This window comes from Balaenoptera musculus, chromosome 3, assembly GCF_009873245.2.
Source record: "Balaenoptera musculus isolate JJ_BM4_2016_0621 chromosome 3, mBalMus1.pri.v3, whole genome shotgun sequence".
Classification (NCBI taxonomy): Eukaryota; Metazoa; Chordata; class Mammalia; order Artiodactyla; family Balaenopteridae; genus Balaenoptera; species Balaenoptera musculus.
The window spans coordinates 133,310,036-133,337,789 of NC_045787.1; the positions used below are offsets into that span (position 1 = coordinate 133,310,036).

The 27,754-nt window shown below is 40.3% G+C and overlaps 1 protein-coding gene across 1 annotated transcript in view; it reads right to left on the bottom strand.

Annotated features, from left to right (window-relative positions):
- Window positions 1-27,754, bottom strand: part of EBF1 (EBF transcription factor 1) — a 392,957-nt gene that overhangs the window by 26,491 nt on the left and 338,712 nt on the right. The window contains 1 exon segment of the mRNA XM_036848092.1: window positions 6,718-6,806. Within this exon segment, the coding sequence (XP_036703987.1) occupies window positions 6,718-6,806 (89 nt within the window).

The window sequence follows — 27,754 nt, forward strand, 5'->3', positions numbered from 1 at the left end:
GAGAGAGGGGGAAAAAGAACTGCATTCCATAGTGTGTGTTTTTGACAAGAAAATGCAGAGACAAAATGGTTTTGGGAATCAAACTCAAGCATGCTTTTGCTAAGAGCTGAATATACTCTATGATTTGCTTTTGTTGCTATATTTTTTTGTTTGAGTCGTTTTGGTTCCCAGATATAATGTTAGTAGATTTTCTTGAAATTAAAAAAAATAAATAAATGAATAAGACGAGAGAGCACGTCCAGTGTCACAGTGAGGAAGAAAAAGATGTACGGTTTTTCTTTATCCTTTTCTGAAACCCTTAGTCATCCCCTTTTCTGCTAACAGGCAATGTGGTTATGCAAAAATTTCTTATTTGTATTTTCACTGATGCAACTGCAGGTTCTGAATTACGGATAGTCTTTGCATAAAGACTAAAACAATAAAAGCATAATTAGAATACGTGGTATACAGCCGACTCCAGTTTTATTTTGCCCCAGCTCTGTATTTATGATAAATCACTAACACGACCGCTCTTTAGGGAGGGTGATTTTGGGTCTCGTCTCTCCATTGAGCAAAAACAGTGCCTGTGACTCGAGGCTGAATTTCAATTCTGCAAGTGTACCGTGGGACTGAATAATATTTGGCACAATGCAGTGCACAACCGAGCCACTAAATGGCTGACTTACTAAATTATTATTAGATGAGCCCTTGCTGTTCCAAATGAAAGTGCAGTCACTGTCTTCCTTCGTGGTGTGTTCAAATTGTTCTGTGTTTAAATATTCAGCATGAGGCTAATGTGAACTGATGAACTGAGGCTATAAACATTCACTTTCAATACAGATAGAGCGACAGAGATGAAACATATCATGTGGCCTGCGGAGGTGAAAATGATTTATATTTAAGGATGTTGCTGCCTACTTCCATTACTTTAAGGTACTCTTAATTAGCATTAAGAGTTAGAAATGACTAATTCCCATGTACAGGAAGAGGAGGCTGGGATTTTTTTTTTTTTTTTTTTTTTTTGCACGCCAGTGCAGGAGAAGTTACCACGAGGAACTGCTGCCTGTGTCGTTGTTCAGAACCTAGAGTTTTATTCGTGGCGGGGTGCACCGCACCAGCAGAGTCACGTGTCTGCTGGGAGAACTATGGTGTCCGACAGTCAGTGTTTTTTCTCAGCCCACCCAGAGGGTCTACAGTCCATCCTCACTGCCATCCACCCCTCTGCAATCCACCTCCCTTACCATCGCACCTACTACACAACCACCCTAGCACCTCACTCTCCATCTCACCAAGCTTCTTTACTGACACCTGCTGGAGTGAAGAGCAACCCTTTGCTCCTTGGGCAAAGATAACCCCCTCCCTCCTCCTTCCTCCCCTTTGAGGGCAGTTATAGGCAAGCACTTAAAATACCGTGATCACTTACAGTAGATTAGAATTTTTTATGGGTACCGTGTTGCCATAACAACACGAAGACAGCAGATGACTTAAGCTAAGCTTGCAAAGCAAAAGGCTGCTCATCTGGCAGTTAAAATGAATACAGTTCATTTCACAAGTTTCCCATATGGACTCTTAGTGTATGGTAATGAGGAGACCATATGGTGAGAGAAAATGCACTGAGAACAATTGGGTTCCACTGGCTGAGTGGGAAGTTGGGAGAGAAAACCCGGGTGAGAGATTCTGGTGCGTGTGCTCTCCGGGTTCAAGGTTTGCTTGAGGTTTGTTTGGGATGGTTGTTTTCCATAGGGGTTTCGCGTTTCTTAATCTGTTCCTTAATATGTCAGCTGTGCGAAATGACAAACATCTTGCAAATTTTGCAGTATCATTCATCACAAACTGTCAGCAGTGTTTGCAAATCTGACTTGCAAGATCTTTTAAATGTGTTGTTCTTAAAAGGCAACAGTACTAAGTTTTTAGACAAAGTGCAGGAAAATTTAAGTACTTCTGACAAGCAGAAACATTAACAGTAATCATTTTAAAAACACTCGCATCTTTTGCCTGCATGTTTAGCTGTAAATAATGCTAGAATGTATAAAAGCTTTAAAGTAAAATGTAATAACTACTTTTTATTATGTTTCATAAAGGATAAAGAAAATGCTGTGTGTACGGGTTATCTATAGGTGCGGATGTAGGGAGGTGGCTGGTTCCCATTCTCCTTACTGCTCACCGGATTGGAAACCGGGGAGGACAGCTTGAAAAAGGCTCTAAAGTCAATTCTGTACTATACATGCTTCATAAAAGATGAATATGAATGCATTAGTTAGACGCGGTGAGCTAAATTAGAAGGTCAGGCAGGGCTAGGAGGGCTGAAAAATCGCACAACCGATGAGTGTAATTACTCTTTTTTAAGTCTATTAAGTGGTGTTGCTCTAGCAAGGCTCAGGGATATAGGACATGAAGAACAAGATAAAGTAATGTGTATTTATTACTCCCACTGGGTCAATTTACCAGATATTTTCAGCTCCATAAAGCAAAACACACAAATGCCACCTTTGTTACTCTTCTTAAACTGCTTTATTTTCTCTAAAAGAGGGACTGGCTCTGGAAGAAAAAATCACGTTTGCCCTGTGGAGGTCCCCACGCAAACCCCTCTGGGTGGGGAAATGAGAGAAAGCTGGTGCGTATTTGAGTAGGATGGGGCTGAGGTTAGGCGAGAGACAGGAGAGAGAAGCCAGTCACCTCAAGGCAGAAGTATTTGGGTTTCCAGACCCGGGAGGGAAATGGGAACTTGATGCAGTGAGGCCGGAGGCCCCGGGTGTGAATCTCAGTTTTCCCACGTGCTTACTGTGAGTGGTAGCATGCCACCAGCCCTCTGGGAACTCTGACCCTGTGAAGTGGGGAGTACCCATCTTGCAGGGAATAGTAGCCCCTATTTACTGAAGTCTCACTACATGCCAGAGAGACCTCGCTGCGCACATTATCTCATTAACGCCCAACAGCCATGCTGGGGGGCAGCTGCTTTACAAAGGAGAAAACCGGGGCTGAGAAGGGTGAGTCCCGTGCACGGAGCAGTGCAAGTGGTTTTCAAAATCCACGTCCGCCTGACCTGAGAGCCCACTCTCTTGGCCTCAGTACCCTTCAAAAACCTCGATAAAGCCGTGCCAGGCACATCGAGGGCATGACGCAAAGGTTACCTGCTCCCTGGGATTCACTGTAAACGCATGGAATGCCAGCCAAGCTCGGTGCCTCTGTGCTAATGCACACTGACCACTCAGGAAGACATCTAACAAATCGAGAGGGGACAGAGACACCTCTGGCCTTCAAAACAGAGACAGCCCCTTGCTCAACGTTCCTGGATGGCCTCGTGCACGTCAGCATCTCAGCGTTTCTGACTGACCACAGCCCCCATCCCCCTCACCTCTACATTATACGAAAAGTCAACCTTTGCCCCAAAGTTGGTCACATGTTCCTCTCCCTCCTGCCAGGATCCAGAGAGGAAGGCACGTCGGTAGGACACAGAATAGCATGCTGCAGCTGAAAAACCTTAGCCTGCCCTTCTCCACGTGCACATGAAAAAGGAAACCAAAGCACATCTGGGGTTAGCATAATTATAGTATTTTAAATGTGTGTGTACAGCAACTATCACTGACGGTGGCTTTCAGGGACAAAATAATTTACAGAGGAGGATTCGGCTTGCTCCCGTTTTCTCGTTTGGTAAATAGGAATGATGTCTGCTTTCCCGACTTCTCTCACAAGAGTGGGCTCCAATAAAACAACGCATGTACAAGTTCTTTGAAAAAGCACAAGCCAGTATACAAAGGCATATTCTTATGGAAAGCTGTCTGCTTGGTCTTTGGAGCAGTTTCATTTGACAGAATATGTGGGTGGTTGTATGAATCTAGCTTTGTCTATTCGCAAACACATGGGTTTAATAAAGTGGAGTTTGTTTTTTAAGGTGTGTGGTCCGTGGCTCACTGAAACACTCCTGTTTTACAAACACTGACCATGATTCTAAGAAAGGCGGAGCCCGTTTTCATCCCCCTAACAATGGACAGCGGGCTATAAATCTCCCAGGTCCACAGGAATACCTCGTGCTGGCTCCATCCGCCACTTCCTGACCCTGCTCTTGAACTCTCACTCCGCCTTCGCGTTCGGAGCCAAGAGGACACCACTCTGATCTGAGTCACACAGAGAGCTTCCTGGGGTGGGCTCTGGCCAAAGTCCTCGCACGGTCCAGTGGCTGGATGCACACTGTGGAGTGTTTCCTTAACACACAAACCCATTGTGTCCTTGATTACTCTTCCCAAACCCAGGAAAACGGGGCTGGGAATTTCACCATCAGGCCACCGGGGACAGAGTGACACGTGCCTGTGCTATTTGTTCAACATTTCTGAACGTGATGTGCAGCCGTGAAAATGTTATTAAAAGTAAATACACAAAACTCAACCATATATTCCTGTTTTCTCTCCTTTCTTTATGAATAAGAAAAGTATTGCTTGGTTCCTGTAGACCTCAACCATTAAACCAAATCTGTCTCCTGTTTTTCAATCAATATTTATAGAGTGGCAATGGTGGGCCAGAAACTATGCTGAGGCACCCAAAGGATTACTTCTTTTTATCCTTATGTGATCCCAGTGAAGTTGCCACGATTATTTCACCCCCATTTTATAGATGAAGAAACCGAGACACAGAAGATAAATCACACACTCCACTGCTGACCTGAGTTAGGATTTCCTGCTCTGCAGAGATTGGGTAGGAGAGCTCTCAGAAGCCAGGGTCCCACTCTCACTCAACTGGCAAATAATTATAGCTACCTTCTGTTGACTGCTAAATACGTGATTAAAGCAACCCAAAAAAGTAGGAAGTATTACCATCTCCATTTGACAGAGAAGGAAACTCAGGCACAGAGAGGTTAAGAATGTGGGGGGAGGGGGGAGAAAGAATTTTGACCCAGACCACAGAGCTGGTCGGTGCCGTGGCTCTGAGTGTCACCTCACCCGGTCCAGCTCTCCAGTCCCTTCAGCAGACTCTAGGGACATCAAATGCCAAATGAAAGTGAAAATGGTCCCCAAATGGAAACAATGGGAAGAATCTGGCAACGCCCTCATGGCTTCTTCCCACCATTGGGTGGACACACACATTATTTACATCTTCGTGCTATAAAATTACCGATTATTTTCCCATAGGAAATGCATGGGAGTTGGGTTCTTGCCAGACAAAGGAACCTAAAGGTAATTCTCTCCATGGCACACCCATCTGTGGAAGCAGAGGGTCGTTCACTGTTACTGTTAGATTCTGTAATTGCTCACCAAGAATAAGGGTGAAAGGGAAGGAGGTGTAAGATGAAGGCCCCTTTCAAAGACAAGGATATGTACAGACCGACACATCATATGATTTCTTCCTCATGTGAAATGCTCTCAAGATGTTTTTTTAAGGTGAACAGCGCTCAGTGGAAGTGAGGCTGTTATGGGAACTCAGGGTTGAGACTGAAGGCTCTGTGGGTCTTCCCCTGGGGTCTAGGAGAGGGCAGAATTTGCTTGTCACGGTTCTTCCTCTCTCTGGGCAGGCAGTGCCCCTTGCCCACCCCCCAGCCCCTCACATCTGTGCATCAGTTTCGGCGGGGAGGGGCAGCTTTCTCCTGGACAGGCCTGTTCTGACAGTGGTCCTGCCCCTTCAGTGCAGCAGGGCCCACAGGTAAGACGTGATGATGAAATGATCCCCCAAAGAGGTTCGCTGAGCTAGGAAGGATGCCAACTTCATTTTTATAAGTGTATTACGAGCAGAAACAGACCTGGAAATGACATATCTCTAGACTTGCTGTGGCATGGAGAGGACCTTTCCTCTACTCATTTAATTTATACTAATTTTTACTTGTGTAGTAAATGAAATTTCATTTTGCTGTCAGTAAACAGTGAATGGTAGCTCGACGAATTCTGTTCGTTGAACTTCTTTAGCATTTAACTGTTCTCTCCTCTGAGTCCTCCCAGAACTTTGGTTGCACTTTTGTTAAATGTACCTATTGTTTTCTGTTATGTATGGCGTTGTATTTGGCTTTCTCTCCCACAGGGGGTCCGAGTTCCTTGGGCACAGAGATGGAATATCCCCAACATTGACGACAGGTACAGAATAGAAACCAATAAATGTGCATTTCCTTTTTTTCTGCATTGGCAATTAATAACATTGCTGTATGACATATATTGCTCTATCTTGAATTTGTGTCTAATTTCTCCCACTTGTGTCTTAGGTGGGATGCCTCTGGAGGGAACAGACTCATGTCTGAGTAGCCCCGGTGCAAGGTGTGCCAATATGCTTTCCTTTGAGCTCTAGCTGTTCTCCCCTCACCAGAAATAAGTAAAGATCCTCATGGGGGTAGAAAAGCAATGTTCTTTTTCCTCTTGAGAACTGATACGATATAATGATTAATAACCTGGACTTAGGAGCCAGGCTTTAGAGGTTTGAATCTCAGTTTAGCAATTTACATGCTGTGTGACCTTGGGCAAATGATTTAACCTCTCTTTGTTTGGTTATTTTCTTCTCTAAAATAGAGGTGGTAATTGCACCAACCTCAGAGGGTTTTTTAGAGGAAGATATGACATGATATAAGTAAAAATAAGTACAACATTACCTGGCACATAAGTGCTTGCTACTTTGATTACTGCTTACCTTATAATACTAAATACACAAAGCACAAAAATATTGAGTTGCTTATCTATGAACTAACTTTTGTCGATGGCAAAGTTTTCTGCCAATCACCCCAGCCCGTGTTTCCAGAGACCCCAACCCAAAGAGGAGGTATCCTACCTTTGGCAAGCGCTCAGGGTCACCAGGGTGCCGGGGAATAACCTTCTGTAACCTCTGGAAACCATAATCGATGGTGGGTTCATTGAGCGCTGCAATGAAGAAGTCATACAATTAGAACAATTTCAGGAAATAAAACAGCAGATGATTTGCAACACTTATGGCGCAGAAATAACTGGGAAGTCCAAAGTTTCATTGATACTTCTGAATTAGATCATAAAGTGATTGGACAAATGATCTCTTTTGGTGGGGACTGACTCACTCAGAAGAACATGAGTAGCAGGTCCTAAACTCTGCTCTTCTGGCCAAATTCTATATTCCTTACAGTGTTGAAAATGGAAGGTAAAATGGAACTTGGTGTGAGGTTTCAGGATTCCCTTTAGTCAGAAGCTTGAGTTAAAACACTGGAGGGCTTGGCCAAGGGTATCTACAGTTATAAAGAGCAGAATTAAAAGTACTTGCTTAGCTACAGAATATCAAGTGGACCTCAGCTGATACAGTATTGCAGTGCCATCAGGAGCAATTAAGTGTGGTGGGGCAGAGGAGACCAGATCTCCTCGGGCCAGAAAACCTCTTCCACCCTTGGAAGAGTCCGAAAAGAGACAGGTATTGAAAATGCCCTTGATACGACACCCTCATATCTAAGATGAAAGACTGATTCACCGATATCAGTATTATTTCAGGAAAAGGCTAACCTCTATGGAGCAGTAGCTCAGAGCAGCTGACTCTCCAAGAAGAATTTTTTTAAAAGACTAAAAGAAGAGCAAACCTGTAATAATATTTGGAGACAGTGGGCCTTCTTGTACCCGTATCGACTATACCTTCTTCAAAGCATCCTACAATTCAACTCGATACAAACTGGACTCTGGTGTATCACTTTTGAAATTCCTCCCCAGGATATGAAATATCTCCAGCTTTGCTCGCCTGACCAGGAAAAGATGGCGGCTCCATCCTCCACCCACATCCCCCGTCTCCTCTAAGTAATGAGTCGGGCTTTTTCTTCTTTTCTTTTTTCATGTAACCAAAGTACTCAACCACATATTTTCTCCCATAAAAAGACAGTCTTTGACATTTAGCTATACATTTAGAAAACAAGTTGCCACATGCTTTACTTAAAATGCATTTCCATTAACCTAAATTTTAAAAGTAAGATTCATACTACTACTAACTTTAAAAAACTGTATTAAATTCAAATAGGTCCCAAGGCTAATGGAAGCAATTTGTATACCAACCCAAACTGACTGGCCCACTTTTCAAAATACAGGTATGATAATCTTGTGGTTTTAAAAGGACATTTAAATTGAAAGACTGTGAATTTAGTACATAATTATACCAATAGAACCCTTTAACTTGTCAACTTGTAAATCTAAAAGGCTATCAATCATTTCTAAAGAGGAAATAAACCTTAAAATTCCTTGATTGACAGTGCTTACTTTTTATGTAAGAAAAAAAAAAAAAAAGGCTGCATAAAGTGGCCAGAAATCCATTTACAAAAGTACATTGTTTTACATAGGTGAGTAAAAGCCAATAATTACACCTCCAAAAGACATATAAATCAGAGTAAGTACTTTTTCCTCACTTGTACATTTTAAGTTGGAGTGAACTTCAGGTAACTTTTTTTAAGAAGATTTTTTTTTTTCCCAAATGCAATGCTTGTTGAAGTTGTTAATAGAGTAGCCATTTAAGACAATGTAATCATTTTTGCAAATATGAGGTTTAGCCATTTCCCCCACCTTCTCCCCACCCCCTTCCAAAGGGTAAACTTTCAACCTGTCTCTTGTGGAAATTAACTAAAATTACACCCAGGTGTACCAAATCTCTCTCTAGTGGGACATGAGTTAAGGCACAATATTTATTGTTCCTCCCATTTTATGAATTACTTTGTAAACCCTTGAGAAAAATTCTTTTTTTTCAAATTAGACTTGTAGAGAAAAAGCCATACAATTCTCTACACAGGGAAGCTGTGACTCATAAAATCCCAGTATTTAATAAAGAAATGCCCGAGAGTGAAGGAATGGGCACCCAGGCTAAGCTGTGTATCACATCTATCCGCCACCCATAATGCTAATTGCCAACAAAGATGTTTAACCATAAAAATAGCTTTAGGCAATTAAATGTATCATTTTAACACTTGAAGATATGATTCAGCATCCTGAAAATTCTAATTCTTGGTTTTATTTTTCAGTGTAAGCCACCAATAAAACTTGACTTGTTGACCCACCGCTCCAGTTGTTTGCATAATGAATTAATTCCTACTGTGTCAAGAAACCCATGGTTGTTAATTGAATGACTGATGTATTGGGGGGGAGGATATGTTTCTCTGACCATAGGAACAACTCACAACAGAATGACTGACATTCAGTATCCACAATTAAAAGAACTGATTCAAATATCATATGGAACTAATAGCTAAAGAGCTGAGGAGAAGTCATTCTGCTGCCAGAAAGAGTAATTGAATTAGATATATTAAACTCATTATTCAAAGAAAAATAAGCATCTAGTCTATGGAATTATGCTATGTGAGAGGAAATATTTCAGTAGAGGGACAAAGGCTTTTAATTTATTTCCCATGCCTTTATGATTTGCTCTACACTCGTATTTTTTAATATATTAACCTGCCCTCGATCTACATATTGAATATTACAATGGCATTGTCTAGTGCTGTAAACAAAGATAACACTAAAGATATGCAAGCAAAGTTCGTTGTCTTAAATTCAAAGGTGCCTGATGATTTCTCTGATTGCAGTGACTAAAGAAAAAAACTAAACCAATTATTGAGTGAGAGGGGCCATCTGATAGAGATTGTTACTTTAAAAAAAAAAACCCTGAAAACAGATTAACTGTCTAGGGAGGGGGATGGTTAAATTACGGCACACCCATAGGAATATGATGCAGTCCTCAAAAGCAATGCTTCTGGAAAAAAAAATAGGGAAAAAAATTTACTGGTATAAAATATATTGCTATGTCAAGAAGCAGATTACAAGAGCACATGTGCAATATGGTTACTTTTTTTTTTTAATGAACATATACAGAGAATAAAGAAAAGGTTTCTGTGTATAAACTGCTTAACAGTAGTTATTTCTAAGAAGTGAGTCTTGAAGTGCTTTTCTTCCTTCTCTTTATGCTGTGCATTGTCTACATTTTCCACAATGAACATATATTACTTTTATAATCAGAGAAAAAGGTTAAGAGCAAGAGAGTGTTTCCAAGATGGAATCTGACCTGCTTGTATAAAGTAATGACATAAGAAACTTTGCCTGAAAAAGGGTCTGTATACCCTTTAATAACATTGCCTAGGTTATTACAGACCATAAGAAAAATAAGTAGTATACGTTTGGCCAGTTGTATAAATATGTGACTATTCATAAACTCTCTGAAAATCAACAGAGAGAGTAACGGGGAGGAATCATAAAGAATGGCATATTTATTTTCATCAGTGGGGGTAGTCGTACCTTAGGGACATACATCTACTCTGCAAGAATGTAATATAAAGTTAATCCTTCCACAAAGTGACCTCATTGTATTCAAGCACAGGGCTCAGGGGGCACCAGAAGAAGAAGTGGGACTAGTCAAGTTTTTCCCCCTAAAACTTGAGACAATTCCGAGAATCCAGGAGAGAAAGAAAAAAATTTAACTGCACATAATTAACCACAAATAAAGCATGAGTATCTTAGGTTGTAAAAAGAAAAGACAGATGAAACTGTAAACTGCAAAAGGAATGCAATGGTGAGAGCTCCTCGTGTCACCCTACTTCCAAGCACCTAACCCACACTTTCAACAGGGTTTGAGAGGGTGTTCTCCTAAACCAGTTAGGGGTGGTAACGGAATAAGGGAGGCTCAGAGGTTTAGCAAAATCCATAATCCCAAAGAAGAAAAGCCTCAGTTTTTTAATCAGCATAATAAAATGGGACCAGTGAGGGCATTAATTCCACAAGATAATAAACTGTCCATTGACTCAATAATCATTTCTAGTGCCTACCAAGTGTTCAGATGGCACTGGTAGGAATTCACTGTTTTACATCACATAAGCCCTTAAAAATAAACTTTCTGAGAGGTGTACATAATCTCACCTCAGAAATGAAGTACTATGATTGTAGAGTTGGAACCTGGTTCCAGCTCCCATGGCCAGGCTTCCCTCCTGCTCAGCAATCCATTCTCTTGCCTCCCTGATGGTCAGACGGTGGGTCACCACCACTGCTCCTCTTCTCTGACACTAAGCTCACACTACACTTCACAGGACCACGTGGATTTATAGAGTGATCAGGCTACTGGGGAGCCACAAAGATTTGCATTCAAGATGTCCCGCACTGTCCTCTTCAAACTTAGAGGTAGATGCATATTAGCTGAGTAAGCTCAGTAGGACCTCATGGAGCTGTGTACATATCCTACAGGAGGTCCGAAACTTTCCTATAAATGCACAAAAGGCAAGATGAAATGCTTCCACACAGGAGCAGGCTTGTAGGGCAGACGTATCAGCTGAGATTTCAGGAGGGTCCTCTCACAGCTATGATAGGATACTGGGGAATGGGTATAGGGAGGAAGTAGGGGACCCATGCATGGGGCAGGCTCAGCTGTATCAAAGTCATTACTTTTCAAAAGGGAAAAGTTAATTAAATATTTAAAAAAAACATCAAACCACTTCATGTGGCCTTGTGTGGGGTCAGCTTATAAATGGCTTTGGGTTCCCACCCAGTCTCACAATCTCAGACTCCCCTAAAGGAAACCAGTAACTTTCCATACAGAACCAGTCTATGCAGAGCCCTTCCCCTTTGGGCTTCAACCAAGGTTCTGGTCAAGACAGAAGAACTCTGGTTATACAAAGCTACTTACAGTGTCCAAATGTTCATGCAGCATGAAATGCTATATGCAAAGAAAATTTAGAATAATACAACTAGATTTTATGTACTACTAATAATGACAAGATTATAAAATTCATTCAAAACATCTGGTAATGGGTAAATCCTTACCAAATGTATATGTGAATTGTGGCCTTTTCATGCCTTTAGTCGTCTTCTTTTTTTTTTTTTTTTTTATACACAAACACATCAAAGAAAGAAAATTCTCTTTAAGGGGATTTATTTGCAAATTAAAACCATGTAGTCAAGACAAATGCATTCTCAGTTATGAGAACTGATTTTTCTCTTTTCAGAGTTGCCTTGTAGAGAAAACACTCCTCGGTCCTCCTTAACTTCTGGAATACTTATCCCTGGAAACAATGGAAATGAAAGGCAGGACAGTTGTGTTCCCAAACATCAGGGGAAAAGTGGTTTGGGTGCCATTCCAACGTGAGCGCGCAGAGTTCCCCTGCTTTTATAGCTCAGTGACTCACTGCAGCGCTTTAACATATTTCTGGGGTTTTAATTTCCTTTTTTTAATGGTTATGTGACATGATGTCATTTTGACTGGAAATAAAAAGAAATGCAGATATTAGAAAGGTAATATTTATATTCTATTGCCATTTAATGTCCAAACAAATATCTAGACTCTATGCCAAGTAATAAATAAAGCCTCATAGCAAAGGCAATGATAAAACCAGCACCTGGGTCTCCAAGCTTCCCTGGTGACTGACTATTCTATATTTGAACTAAAGGAATACAGCAGAGCATTTCCCTTCAAGGCAGATCCATTCTGGGCATAAGAGTTATTACATATGTGTTAGGCAGTCTTTTTGTTCCATGATGGCCCTATTTTTCCCTCAGTCACTAAATTAACAACCAGAGGTAAACAATAAAACAGCAAGTTATCTTCACGAACCTATCTTTAAGACTGACTTTAAAAGGCATAAACTGCAAAATCAACCAGAAACCTACACAAGAGCCAGAAATATGGTCAAGGAAGAAATGTGTTGCATTTCCAGCCATTTGGATGTTTCATTCCTCGCCTAGATGTTTAGTGCACACATGGTATCCCGGGTCATCTCTTCCTGGAAGGGATACACTTCCCTAAGAAACCTAACACCAAGTCCCTTGCAAGCAGAGCCCCTGCTTTCGGTGTGAAATGCTTTCACAGCCTGGCACCCTGCCTCAGGAAGGAGGTTCAGGAGAGCTTCGGGAAGAGGCTCACTGAACTGCAGAAAGCTATAACTGAACCAGAAGGGTGTCAGGATGAAGCCAACACGGGCAGAATTTACCAATACAGGAGCCAAAGGAACATTTCCAAACTGGCTTTCAACATGCTCTGATCTCTTACTTGTAGTTTTCAAACCTCTTGATGTGGAGCAACAACACTAAGATTCAAAAATCAAGCGAAGGACGTAATACTTCTCTCTACCGAATGGTACCATCAGAGGTATTGTTGGCTGTGCGGCTACGTTCTCTTTACGAGCCTGCAAGGTAAAGACTGAAGAGAGAAAGAGATCTGCAAAGTAGATCAGAGCCCAGGATGGAAAAAATACAGGGGCTCTGGGAGAAAGAGATGGAAGACCCTGAGGACCGTCACTTGGAATGCAAAGGACTTGCGTATGTTAGGAAATTAATAACTCTTCCAGAAGCAAAAGCAATCAAGAGCAGGAAGCAAGAATAAGAGTGACTCGCTTTGTTTTTCAAAATGGAAGTAGCTTTACTGTGTTTTTAAGTCTAAAGGAATATACTCTTATTGTAAAAAAATACAAAGAAACCACAAAGAAGGAAAAGAGCCTCATATATATATACTCATATATAATCACTATTTATATTAATATGTAGGCTTTCGGGCATTCTTACAATACTGTTTATATAAATATAGATTATATACATATTTATATCCACCTCATTCTTTTTAATGGTTTGTAGCATATTGCAATTATATGGATGGCCGTAACTTACGCAACAAATCCCCTGTTAAGGGGGATGTATTTTTTCCTCAAAATTTCAGGAGAAATTCTAGATAAAGAATATGTACATTTCAAGACTTTGGATACATATATTTTCTAACTATCCTTCCTAAAATTTATACCAATTTACATGTTGACAGGTTACTTTAAAGGCATCTGCAAAAGACAACGGATTTTTAAGACTGTGCATCCTGAACTCAATTATTCCCTAAGTTATAAGGACCTATGGATGTTTTAATAGATGTTAACGATCACAATGATTACTTGGAGAAGTGTCATTTCAAACATACCCCGAGGTCATATAAGACACTCTTCCCAGTAATATCAAAGTGCTTTATAGACATTATTCCACTGAGTCTTTCAATATGCCCTTGACATAAATGTCAAAATTTATTACTCCCAATTTGAAGGTGAGAAACTGAGGCACAGAAAGAGTTGGCTGCATGAATCAGAACAAAAACCCAGTGCTTCACTTACTATGCCAAGATGACTATTTTATTTTCATATTGGTAAATCTCAATTTGCAGCATATTGACAAGTCCAGCTACCAAATCAATTAAATGGCACCTTTTTTTTACTAAATATCTGTGAAACAGAAATCCAGCACTAGGAGGAATCCTTGTGCCAGACTCCTGACTTCACAACGGGGGAACGAGAACTTGGCCTGATTTCTCAAAGCTTACCATGTCAACAAGCACAAACCTGTTGGAAAGGCCACCCTGGCATTTTAAACTTGCCCCACAAATAATCAAGAAACTGTGCTTTCTGTCTCATCAACTTCTCCTTACAGGTCTGAGCTGGGCTCTCAAAAGCTGATTTGTCTTTTGAGAAACAGAGACACATAATGCTGTTGAGATACATTAAACCAACTTATTTCATACCAAAACCAGTTGGTATTTTCTAGAAGATCCTTGGTGAGGAGTCAATGGCAGAAGTGGAGCATTTCTTAAACAGACCCACTTTTGGCCCTGGAGGGTTATACTCTATCTAAAATGGGAAGTAGGTGAATGTACAATAATTAGGGAAAACTGTATTGCTCTCTAATTGTGATAAAGTTGATGAGAAAAGTTGCCCCTGTTACTGCATATGATGTGCTCTGTACAGCTTGGCCTTCCAGGATCCTTAATTTAGATTTCCAAATCTGATGCAAGTATAAAACTAAAATTAAATCCCTCAAGCAAACAGAAGCTTGAATATCTACAGGATTTTTTTTTTTTTTTTTTTGCCTTTCAATCTTTTTCATTTTGGAATTTTTTTGTTTGTTTGTTTTTTAATTCATCATTTATGATTAGGTTTCAAAGCCAGATTTGCTCAATTGAATGAGAAGAGGATGGCTGTCGCTGTGTAATGGATGATGGTGTTTTAAGTATTGGAGGCCAACACACTCTGTCTTTCTTCTTTAACGTTCAAAGATAAATCCATCATTTTCTTCCCTACTGGCATATCTTCTGATATAACAAGAGTAATATTCCTTCTATAATTGTTCTTTAGATTTCTTCCCAAAGAGTTTTGACAATAACTGTTATCAAGGGGGTAAAATCACCCAGCCTTTCTGATAAACATGTTTTCTTGTGTTCCCACCCCAGCGAGTGCTTGACACTGTACTTTTATCATCCAGCGTGTGTTCAGAATGAGCTTAGAACAGCAATTGCCGGGAATAGGCAGGCGATAAACTGCATTGATTTAACACATCTTGTTTTCAATCATGCTTGGATTTTCTGAGCACGCATTTTTCCTGTACTTTGGCTTGTAGCTTTTATCTGACGAGCTGATCCCTTTTCACTGGAAAATGAAAAGGTCGCACAATAAGACACGGTTTACTGGAACTTGAACACGCACCAGGGAGAGTATTTTAGATAAATACTGTCAGACATAGTGGAGCTGAATTTCAACAACACAATTGTTAAACAACAATACTTATTACTCTCCTAGAACAAGCTACCAGCATCTTATGGCTCTCAGCAGGGAAGAGCACCGAGTCAGGCTCCAAAGCTGAGAAACCCTTCTCTGCGCCTTTTGCTAACCGAGCACAGAGTTCTGGGCCGAGGTCCCGCTTGGGATTGTTAATATCATGGTCTTATGTGACAACTCAAAAAATTACTGCCACTGTCACAGAGCTGTCTCCTCTAAACCAGTGGGCAGGTTTCAGAAGAGCTGGATGATGAAGTTACAGCGGAGTTCTGCAGATAGACTGGGAGGGGAGAAAAAAAAATCCCAAGAAAAGTGACATGAAAGTGATTCCAAATAATCCATTAATTCTCCTAACAAGACAGGAAAGTACTTGTAACTGGCAGATATTAGAGGACTAATTGCTTATTTGGTTATATTTTAATGGACTCAAAAGAGAACGTATAACAAGCATGCTATGTGGAGCGTTAACAGTGGTCTTGCAGATAAGCCTAGAGGCTTTTGCCAGCCTGAACTCCAACCTAAATAGCATTTGATATAAAATAAATGAAGCCAGCCTTCTGCAGTATTGACCCAACCTAAGTGATTATTTTTACTGCATGTCATTAGCCTTCGACTCAGCCAGAAAGTCTCCTCTGCCTGAATGTTTGACACTGGAACCCTTCCCTTTATAGCCTTAACACACATTGTGAATATATCTCTATTCATTGTCTGCTCCAGAGCTTCTTGAACTTTCTCTGTTCACAGTACCTTGGGTGCCTCAGTAATCTTTTCACAGAGCCCTCAAGCCAAAAGAAATGCCCAACAATTCCGTTTAATTAGCTACTTAGGTCCAAACAGCTTAATATTGTTTATATCCTAACATCTTAATATTTATATCCTTAATATTTGTATCCTAACAACTTAGCAGCCATTTGAAAAAATTACAAAGAAATGGAAAGAAAAAATAATACAATAACACTTTCAATTCATCCTAAAATAATCACAAGAACTTACTCATGGGATGTGTGCTCCTGTTTAGCACAGTACAACTTCTCAAAGCCTGGAGTAAGATCGGACATCAACGCCCTTTTTCCTATTCCACGTTGACTTTCACAGGACACTTCCTTGAATCACAGCAACTGCTAAAAACTGAGCCTTGCAAAACTATGACACCATCAAAAGGAACACAGTGCAATCTAATGTTGAGCTATGAACTACCTCAAACTAGCAGTTTGTCTGGTACCTGACAGACTTAAAGTATCACTTGTTTCCCTCAAATTTAAAATACCCCACATCACCCCTGTATGTTTGAAGGGACACCTTGGTGCGTAAGTTTAGGAAACATGGATCTACTCAGAAGCGTAGAATCAACTAAATGCGAAGATGCTATGAGAATCCATTGCATTCATTCATTGTGTATTTTCTTGTACTATTAATATAATAAGAGCATCAGCTAACACTTCCTAAGGACTTAGTATGTGCCAAGCACTTTACATGGACTAACCTATCTGATCTTTACCAAAACCCCAAAGGGAAGTATTATTGTTATGCCTGTTATACAGAGAAGGAAACTGAGGCCTGAAGGAGTTAAACATCTTGCCTCGATCCACAGAGCTAATGAGTGAAAGGCTAGAGATTTGAGCCCAGGCAGTCTGCCTCCCAAGCCCTGCTCTTAACCTCTTTGCTAGAACAGCCTAGTTAGGATAACCAAGAGGCCTCCAGGATAGGTCTCTAACAATTTGGACCTGCAGTACTCTTCTAATGCTTTTCTTGCTCCCAATATACCCCTCTATGTGCAGTCCATTCTAATTCTTTTCTTTGTCCCAATTTATGTCCTACTCCAGCCCTCATCTGACTTCCATTTCTCTAACAGCCCACTTCTTGCCTGTGTTCCAACCCTTTTGGGGTAAGACGGAGCTAGATTATCATCCAGGCTATGTCACTGGACCAGCTACGTGCCTTTTGGAAAAGTCACATTCTTTAAGTCTCCTAATATGTAACGTGAAGATGTGATGTGATACTATTTGTATGATGCTTTGCACACAATAAATCCTCAATAGGCAGTTGTAATTACTAATAACAGAATACCTGACATGTGCTAGAAATGGGGAAGATGTGGGGAATACAGGATTAATTAGACATATTTGTACATTCCCCACTGTCAAGAAACTCCAGAGTCTAGAGGGGCAGAAAGACAGAAACAGAATTCTACAACAATGTGATAAATACAATGTGAGGATGCAGTATTATAGGAGAACATCGGGCATGCTTCACTTGTCCTTGGGGTTCAGCCTTTCTTCCCCCTACTCACACTAACTGGAAATTACAATTCAAAGAATTCCACCACCTCTGATTCTCAAATGTTACTCTGAAACAGAGCTGTGTCTGGAATAGGACATAACTGTTTTAAAACAATATAAATTTTGTGACAAAATGGGAACAAAATACAGGTGGGAGACACCTAATTAAACTGGGAATTTTTTTCCCCAGACTTGAGATGCTTTACATTGCTTAATTAATTCAATAAGATTGGACACTTGCTATATATGAGGCCAAGTGCTAAAGGAATGAAAAAAAAAGAGAAGTACAACACAGGTTCCAGTTCCCTATGCTTCTCCAGCTGGAGATGGTTCCATCTGAAAACTTCTCCTATGCACTGTGATGTGACCTTGAGGAGTTATTTATTATTTATTTTTTGGCCATGCAGTGGCGTTTGGGGTCTTAGTTCTCTGACCAGGGATCAAACCCGTGCCCCCTGCAGAGGAAGCAGGGGGTCCTAATCACTGGACCTTGAGGAGTTTATAATCCAGGGAAGACAGGCCTATAATCAGCCACTCAAAAGGATACAAAACTATAGCATTACTAATATAGTAATAGTACATTGCACAGAAGAAGGAAAAATAATTATCTGTACTGGAGCCAAGGAAACATATACCAAAGAGGTCATATCTGAGCTGGATGTATAAGGATAAGTAGGATTTTTCTACTGAAAAGGGTGGGAAAAGAATCCGAGGCAAAAGAAACAGCAAGAGCAAAGGCACAGAGATATAAAAGGACATGACGTGTTCAGATAAGATTAGCTATTCCAGTTTGGAAAGAGCATAGCTTATATATTGGGAGTAGGGTGTTGAAGAGTAACTGTGAGTTAATAGTATTGGCCTTGAGTGCCTTGCTAAGAAATTTACCTGGTAGGTAACAAGGGGCTATTAAAGGTGTTCCATATCATAGGAGAGATACAATTAGATCTATATTTCGAAGACATAACCCTAGGAGTCCAGTGAAAGATGGATTTTAAAGTCAGAACTATCACAATAATCCAAATGGAAAATGAAAGACCAACTAATAATGAGGTGGTCATGGAGAAAAGGAGGAAAAGGTAGATTTCAGAGATATTTTAGAACAGAAATTACATGAATTTAGTAACATGGTAGATGTGAGGGGTTAGAAGAAAGTGGAGGATGACTGATATTTCTAATTTACCTGACTCGATGAACAGAGTGCCCATTTATCAGGATAAAGAATGGAAGACGAAAACTATATATGGGAGGAAAACTCGTGAGTTCAACTTCAGACATGCTGAATTTTAGATACCAATAGGATATCCATGTGAAAATGTTTAGTAGGCAGTTGGAAATAAAGGACTGATATTCAGGAAGAAGATCAAGGATGGAGTTAATTTTATGGGTAACACTGAGATATAGGTAATAGCTGAAAACATCGGTGTAAGAGAACCAAGGACAGCGCTATGGGGAACACCAACAGTTAAGGAATAGTTTGAGAAAGACTCAGAGACAAAAAGAACAAAGGCAGGTCAAAAAAGTGGAAAGAATATCAGGAGAGAATAATGGCACTGAAGTCAAATGAGGAGCTTAAAATTGTCCACACTAGCTAGTGTAGCTGGGTGATCAACCAGGAGAGGTCTGGGGAGAAGCTGTCAAAGGAGACCACTCCAAAATGAAGACTCGTGAATGCTTTAACCCAGAGGCTCTGGTTTTCTTTTGTCTCACTCAATAACCCCCAAATACAAAGATCTGAACACATCAAGTAAGTAAGGGATGATGGCAAACCTGTTTGCCCAACTGAAGCTTAGCTAATCACAAGAGGCATAAGAGAGAGGAGAGAACACTCAGCCCTGACTGGAGTCACCTCAGTCCTAAAGGGAAGTGTAGAACTCCAGGTGCCCTGAGACAAAAACTATGATGCGAAGTTCACCGCTAGCTTTGGCCAATTTCTGTTAGTACAGTAGGAGGGGTGAGGATGATGGGATTTTCCATGGCTGTCGAGTTGTTCTGCTCCCGATCTTGATGCTTGCCTTTTAAGAAGTGGATGGAACCCAGCTGATCCCTCACAGCACCCCGGTGAGGTGCTACTGCTTCTAACCCACTCGAGGTCTGGACTTGTGAGCCAGGAGGACTGGGTCTCCTTGCCACAAAATATTTACAAAATACATTTGTTTGTGTAACCAGAATTTGATCTTCTCCTTTGGATGTCGGTGGTCTTAATATTGGTCCCTGGTGACTTACAATCAATAGATGTTTAGTTAAGCAATTCACTTGTTTTGGAGTAACAGTTATTGTGTGGGCAATGGGTATGTGGCCACTTCCGCAATAACCCCACATCTCCTGATGCAGTGAATGTTACAATCAGACATTTGTTGCTGTTAGCTCACAAGATGCTGGAATCCAATTTTGAAAAGCAAGTAATAAAGCACCACATAAAAAATAATGGTGTAATTACTTCTTGGTCAGGTTAAACCTACTGTGACGATAAAAACCAAAGGAAGCAGCCAGCATCATAAGTGGGTTTGCTGTAAATTTGACACTGGTTCTGACCTTCAGCGAGCAAGAAGCTTGAAGCTACCCACCTAAGCCAGGTGCACAGGAGAATATTCATGTTGCATATCTTTACCAAGTCTCTGTTTAAAAGCACTTTAATGAATGTACCCCAGGAATGCCATGGCAGTTCTCAAGAGCTAAAGAGAATGGACCAGTCACTAAATTACTGACCTCAAGGCTTCCAGGTTCCCATTTGAATTCAGGCCCTCAAGAAAAGGGATTTAGAAACTTCATGGGAGAGCAATCACCATGCTGGTATAATTTGTTCTCCAAGTGTAGAAGAAAGTAAGGGGGTCTAATTGGAACATGGACCACACTGTCCGAGAGGTGAAGGAAATTCTGGCTGTTACTGTTGATCTGTGAGCAAACACTGGTAACCCACCGATATGCGCAGAAGAAACAAACCAGCCTCTGCTTTCAGGCTGTGATCTTTCACATCTCATCCCAAATGCTTGAGAGGCTTCCTCGATCCACATGAAATACCGTGGGCGGGTGGGTGTAGGGGGTGGGGGAGAGCCTTAGCCACAGTTATGACAAGAACTTTTAAGGATGCCATGGCACAGTCCATGTGTAAAGATGTCATGATTGTTTTCACTTGCTGCCTTTCATTATTTCCAGCTCTTGGGAAAACATTGTTAATATCTTTGTTTAGGCCCTCTAAGAGTTGCAAATGGTTCTCCTAAGGTTTGTGCATTTTGAACAGACATTCCGACAGGATGCTGAAGAGAGCATTAGCCCGCTGGTAAAGCAACAGCAGGTTAAGTGTTACTAATGAAAGTGACTTCTATAGGTTAACTTCTCAATGACGGCAATGCGCAAGGAAATGCAAGTACACTTGTAGGCTGATGGTTAGAAACGGGTATGAGCTTTTTGCAGGGCAACTTGGCTATCTATGGGTGGAGAGGATGAAAGATTAAGTTTAGAGACTAAATCATCATGAGTTTGGAGGCGTCTCCAAACGGAGGCCCGGTGGCCACACAAACCACTTCTAACAACACTATCTTTCCAAGTGGACGGACACAGGCTCACAGCAGTCACACCAGCCTTGTCAGCCTTCAGAAATGCCACCTTGTGTTCCAAGAAGACGCTGTTCTTGCTCTGACTCCCCTGGACCCTCCTCTTCCTTCAAACTGGAAATAGAGACTGAAATTCTCCAAACCGAATCTTCCAATTCTGTCTAAATTGATGGGTGCGATGAGGTGGCTTAAAATGAATAATAAATGAGAACAAGGGAGAAGAACTGACCTCCCTTCCATATTCTCTCTCTGCAATCTGCCTGTCCCATTGGAGGCTGGTGAACTTAGAGGAAATGAAAGTACATATTTAACACCATGTGTGGAATTTACTTTGCCTGAGGCCACTGCGTCAGATATTGTTGCTGGGTTTTTCAGAGGGCTGGGGCATAGCTGCAGGGGCAGAGACTAGGCTTGATAAACTGCTGACCTATTCCCAGATGGAAAATTTTTATGATTATATTGGGACAATAGGTACTGTGACCCTTTAAGAACAAAATCAAACATACTGGATTGCATTTTTCAAAAGCTACCGAAACAACTTCTAGGGAAGAATACATTCTTCTAAGTCTCCTTTCTAAGTCTGGAATTAACAACTTGATCTTGATGCAGTCAGGTAGAGGGGCAAAAGCACATCCATTCAATCAACTTCAGAACTTTATTTCTGCAAAGATCCTTCCTTTTACAGCAAACACAACCAAGCTTGGAGACCCTAACTGATCAATGCAAGATCAAACTGCTAGTGAACAGTTGAGTCAGAAAGAAAAAACTCAAATGTTGGAACCTAATTCACACCAGGTCCCACATCAGTCCTCCATGTAAGCTTGATTTAAAATAAAAAGGATCATTTACTGAGAAGTAGTACTAGGCATTTTAAATTTAACTTATTTTTTTTCTTCAATGGCCCCAAAGGTAGGTATTCCTGTTTAACAGATGAGAAAACTGAGATGGCGAGGGGTGGGTAGGCAATGAAAAGAAGTGTGACTGGGTTATATCTATGAAAAAAGACACCAAACCTGCCCTTTAGACAACATTCTCATTAAAAGATCCATCTCCTATAACTACTGACCATTTCAAAGCCAAATGGCCCTGCCATTTTATAAAATGAATACTAACTGCAAGGAAGGCCAACGAAGCCTCCCAGGATCTTGAAAGTATCATGGAGCACGTCTACAAAGTGTCCACCTTTTTTTTTTAACTATTGCCAATCTTTCTTAAAGTCTGTTTTGCAAAGGCCCCTGGAATTAAAAACAATGTGCTCTGACTTGACCTAAATTCTTGAAATGGAAACGTGATAATAATTGTAGCCCATAGGAAATGATGCATAGTTAGAATGTACCAGAAGCTGTGTTCAGTACTATGTCAAATATCATTAATTCTTAGCCATCCTCATGAAGTCTGTTCCGTTATCATCACCATTTTTACAGATAAAGGAAGACCCTGAGAATGACAGAGATGTGATGGATCCTGCCCAAATTTTACAGCAGTAAGAGCGAACCGGGATCCAAATTTAGGCAGTCTCCAGTGCTCACCCACTTATTCACCCTTTACACTGGACCGCCCCTGTGGAAGCATTTAGCTAATACATTGGAAGGGATGATGTTATCTTGCCTTTAAGGCACCATGGAAGAAAACAAACAATAAAAGATGTCTCAAGCAAAACTATCTGGTTTTGACTTGAAAGTATACATGTATACCCACATAGGCTACATAAAGACCTGACTCCAGGAAGATGTGAGTTTAAAAATGGAAACTTTCCAAAATGGATCACACCTAAGCCCAAAACCATTTTCTGTGAGGTGTATGTATGGTGGGGATGGTGGTGATGTCACCCATGAAAGAGATGAGAAATGACACACGCTTCTCCATTACCACCTTCCAGCTTGTTTAATCTCACCTGGCAAGTTTTCCTTAATCAAGGAACTTGCAAATTGTATGGAATCTTGAGGCAGCTCTGGGTAACACAGGTAGAATTCTGATATGCTTTTTTCATTAACTGCTCATACCCCAGAAAGGAGAAGGAAGCCTCTCTCCTCCTGGGTTGCCTTTTCACTGAAAAACTCATCTTAATTGAATGCACACACCAGTTAACTATCTTCGAATTCACAAACCATTAATGCCCCATTTTCACAGAGCGTCATCTCTCCTTTCTGGCTTGTCGAGAGGCTGGCACTCTCCGGGCTGTGCTGCCAGGAATGTGAGATTCAGCAGGAATGGGGAGGGGACAGCAGAGAGAAGGGAGAGCACCAAGGTGCTCGTCTTCACCAGCAAACGAGCGTTCTGGGGCTGAGCAGGGGGAACAGCGGATAATGCTGCCCTTGCAAAATTGACATCCTTCCAGCACTGTTCTGTGTCAGCTGCAAGGGAATCACAAATAATGCCACTCTGCCATTCTTGGAATGCCAGTTAAGCAGGCTTCAAATGTGCCTCCGAGGGAAGACGAGGTTTGCAAATGGTCTTGTGGACGTAAAAAGATGGTATTAATGATAAAAGGGGGAAAGAAAAACTGTTTGCACATTTCTCTCCGGAAATATCTGGTCTGTTTCAAAGTTCCACTTTTCTTTCTCTCTCCAGGGCAGGAAGATCTAAGCAAGGTCTTGAGGTGTGTCCCCAAAAGACTCTTGTTAGGTTGCTCCCTGTAGCACGGCAGGTACCCGTGGAAGAGACTCTGGATTAACTGCCCTTCTGTGCCAGGGGCAGCTGGTTTCTTGAGGGAGAATTATGCCAGCTGGATCTCTTACCGAGCGTGTAGCCTCTTGAAGTCAGAAAGGTGTGAGATTATGTCTCTGATGATGAAGATATTTACAATTAGACTTTGTAAGAGATATAAGCATATTTCTTACTGCATGGGGAACTATTTGGGCTCTAGCAACACTTTTTTTAAATGTCATGAAATTGTCAGAAACCACTAGGAAGACCCATTTCCCAAAATACGCAATGCCATCTTTTTAGAAAGCCTGATTTTGCTTTTGAAATAAACTCAGAATCTGACCGTGTTCCCCTTGGCCACGATTCTAAAATCAACTATGACTATAATTCCATGAACACAGAAGGGAGACTCCTGACTTGCCACAGCCCTGACCTTGGGCTTTGGTATTGAAGGTACCAAATCAGGTCATTTGAATCCCAGACCAACCACCCTACAATGAAATCCACATTTGGTAGGAAATGATGTGAAAATAGGGTTCTAGTACACCTGCTAGTAATGCCATTAGTTGTGACATAACCCCATAAGCTCCCAGACAGTTTAGGATTTGGAGAAAACAAAATAACAGTATTACATGAGGGAGATAAACACACACTGAATTAACAGCAGTTATGGGTTTCCTTTACGTGGCAGGAATATTTTCTTGGCTTTGGAATTTAGAATTTGAACAAGGAAGGCTGGGCATGCCAATTCTCTGAGTTTCATTTGCCTGCCAGAATATTTAGAGGTCTGGGCAAGGTAAACTAACTCTCCCACGTTTGTGCTGAAGGCGACGTGCCACTGACTTGTCCCAATCTGAGTATTAAATTATCTTTCCTCATGATGACACCAACACTGAAACTTTATAGACAGCTTATTTTATAGTCAGCAATATGGGGCCCTGGATTTTATTTCCCTTTGGACAATACGATTGTGGTTAGCATAACACAGTGAATCCAACATCAATTCTCTGTCAAAAATAGTTTTATGAAGGCAAGAGGGAGGGTGGGCATACCAGAGGCACACCCAGTTGGAGATATATAAACATTGAAAGAGAAACTAACATAAATTCTGTAAACAACAGAAGTCAAAGCTTTCTTGGGGTCATTAAAGACCTACATTTTAATATTCAAACAGTAGGATATTTACTGAAATATCAGATCAATTCTTAAAGGATTGCTGGCCTCAGGGGGGCTTATTTGTAGTCCTCTGTCCAAAGTCCATTAGACAGGGTCCCTGTCTTTAGTAGAGTGGATCCAAATAAATTCTAAGAGAGGAAATAGATTCCATTCTCTCTGTTTACTTTATTACTATTGATTTCTGAATTCCCTCCAATCTCTTTCTTAACTGAGCAGATAATATACATTTAGTACCACAGGTAATTATCCCAAATGAATCCAGTTTGCAGCTGGGTGATAAAAAAGAGAAGGGACACTGATAGATTAAACACTTGAACATTAAAAATTATGGCTGATTGTATTAATATATACAAGAGCTTATAATATGCTCACATTATGGCTAGATATAGTTTCCTAGGCTAATCACAAATTCATTTGTACACTTAGACATATTTTATTTCCACTATTCTATATTTTATAGCATTATCGTAGAGTACAAATGCTAAAATAATAAAAACAAAATCATTTCAAATATTTTTTAAACTCTACCTTCTACAAAAAGGAACCACTTAAACAATGTTTTTAAGTATTTAAAAGGGATTAGAAAATTTAATTGCCAGAAATGACAATGGTTTTTAAAGCATCAAAGATAGAAGAGAAAAAAAAAAAAAAAAAAAAAGATAGAAGAGAGAACAAGGAGTGTATCATTTTTAAAGTATATATAAAACAACTTAAATATCTAGCAACAGAGGAATGGATAAATAAATTTAGTAAACCCACACTGTGGGAGATTATGCAGCCTTTTAACACCATGTTTATGAAGAAGTTGTAATGCGTGGGAAAATGCTTAGTAGGCTATGTGAAAAAAACAGGATATAAAACTGTGTGTGTATACACATACACAGTATAACCACAAATATGAAAAAAATGTTTATATATATTTGTTACACATAGAAAAATATGACAGAAATATATGAAAATGTTAGCAGTGGTTATCTCTGGGTGATGGGCATCGGACAATGTTCATTTCTCTTACCCTATCCTGTTAGTCCCTAAATTTTCTGTAATTAGCTTACATTATTTCTATATAATATATACTATTATCACTATAATTACATAAATATATAATGTAATTACTAAACAAATAATAGAAAGATGGACAGATGGACAACTGGCATTGGATGGGAGGTTTGACCCATGTTTTGTTTACTCCTGGTTCAAGGTTATCTGGGAGCCCTCACATGCCAGGGGTATCTGTTCTGGCTCCTGTTTGAAAATCTACCCATTTATGGGTGAGTTTTCTACAGAGTCCTACCAGACTTGGGTAAGTATTGAACACTCAGGGATCATCACATTTTTAAAGAAGGAATATGGCTATATAGATATCGAAGTCCTTCTGAAAGACAGCACAGTGGAGCAGTTAAGGGGATGGATTCTGGAGCCAGACTGCCTGGGTCTGACTACAGCTCCTCCGCTTACCAGTTGAGTAACTCTGCAAAATGACTTAATCGCTCCATGTCTCAGTGCTTTATATGTCAAATGAGGACATCTCTACCTCATAGAGATGTTAGGAGGTTAAATGCATTAATATCTTTAAAACGCTTAGAACAGTATGACATGGTGTAAATTCTTAAATTATTTGTTAAATAAGTAAAATAAAATTTTGAGTTGTATTAATCAGAATACAATTACAAAGGAAGAAATGGACAAAATACATGTAAAACATTTGAGTTTTTGTAAGTGTTTTGATAAGCTCATCTGGGGCAGGAGTGTAACGTTCTGTTGAATTAAGGTCAGTACTCAGGACTGTAATAGTTTTACATGGTTTTTCCATACTTGCCAAAGATCTGTCCATCATCCATTTCTAGGAATGTTGGTGATGATATTAAGGTTCAATGGAATACTTACTATGTGCCAGTATTGTTTGTAAAGCTTTGCTTGCTACTCTATACTTAGACTCTAACATAAGACTCAGAACTAAATAGGTGTAAAATAAATGTGTACTGAGTGAAACAGCCAGTGAATGAAGTACTTCACCCTAGCTGCATCAAGTTGTCCAAATATGGGCATATTTCCACATAGGGAAATATTAAGAACTAGAGTTGAAGTGTTAAATTTCTTAGAAAACTTATTTTTACTGTTATAATACGGAGACAATGAGATGGCATTATCAAAAGAGCGGGGTGATGAAAAAAACTATTTATTCTGAGAAAAATGTTGTAGCTCAGCACTCAAATGTCTTCCAGGATCCTTTTCCTGGGGCATCCATAAGGACAGAAGGAGCAGTGGAAGTGGAGGTACCAAGACAGCCATGGCAGCACCAATAAATAGAAATAGCATGTCTCACTGGCTCTGTGGTTTTTTTCCTACCAGGTAGTGCATGACAAGAGAATGTCAAAGCAACTGAAATCAGAGACAACACTCGAAATAACGGTATAGAACGGTCAATTTTACTGTAATAAATTTCATTACTGAGAGAGGAAAACAACTATTTTTAGACACTGTCTATTGTTTTGTATGGATTTCAAAGTTACTCTTCATGCATCTAATTTCTAAATTCATAGTATAACTTTTAGCATTTTGTGGAGGTCTTGGCTCCAAAGCAGCAAAAGAGAAGTGAAAGGTCCCATGGTTGTCAAATCTTGATAAGTTCTCAGTGTCACTTTTTTCAAATGTGGAACTGCTCA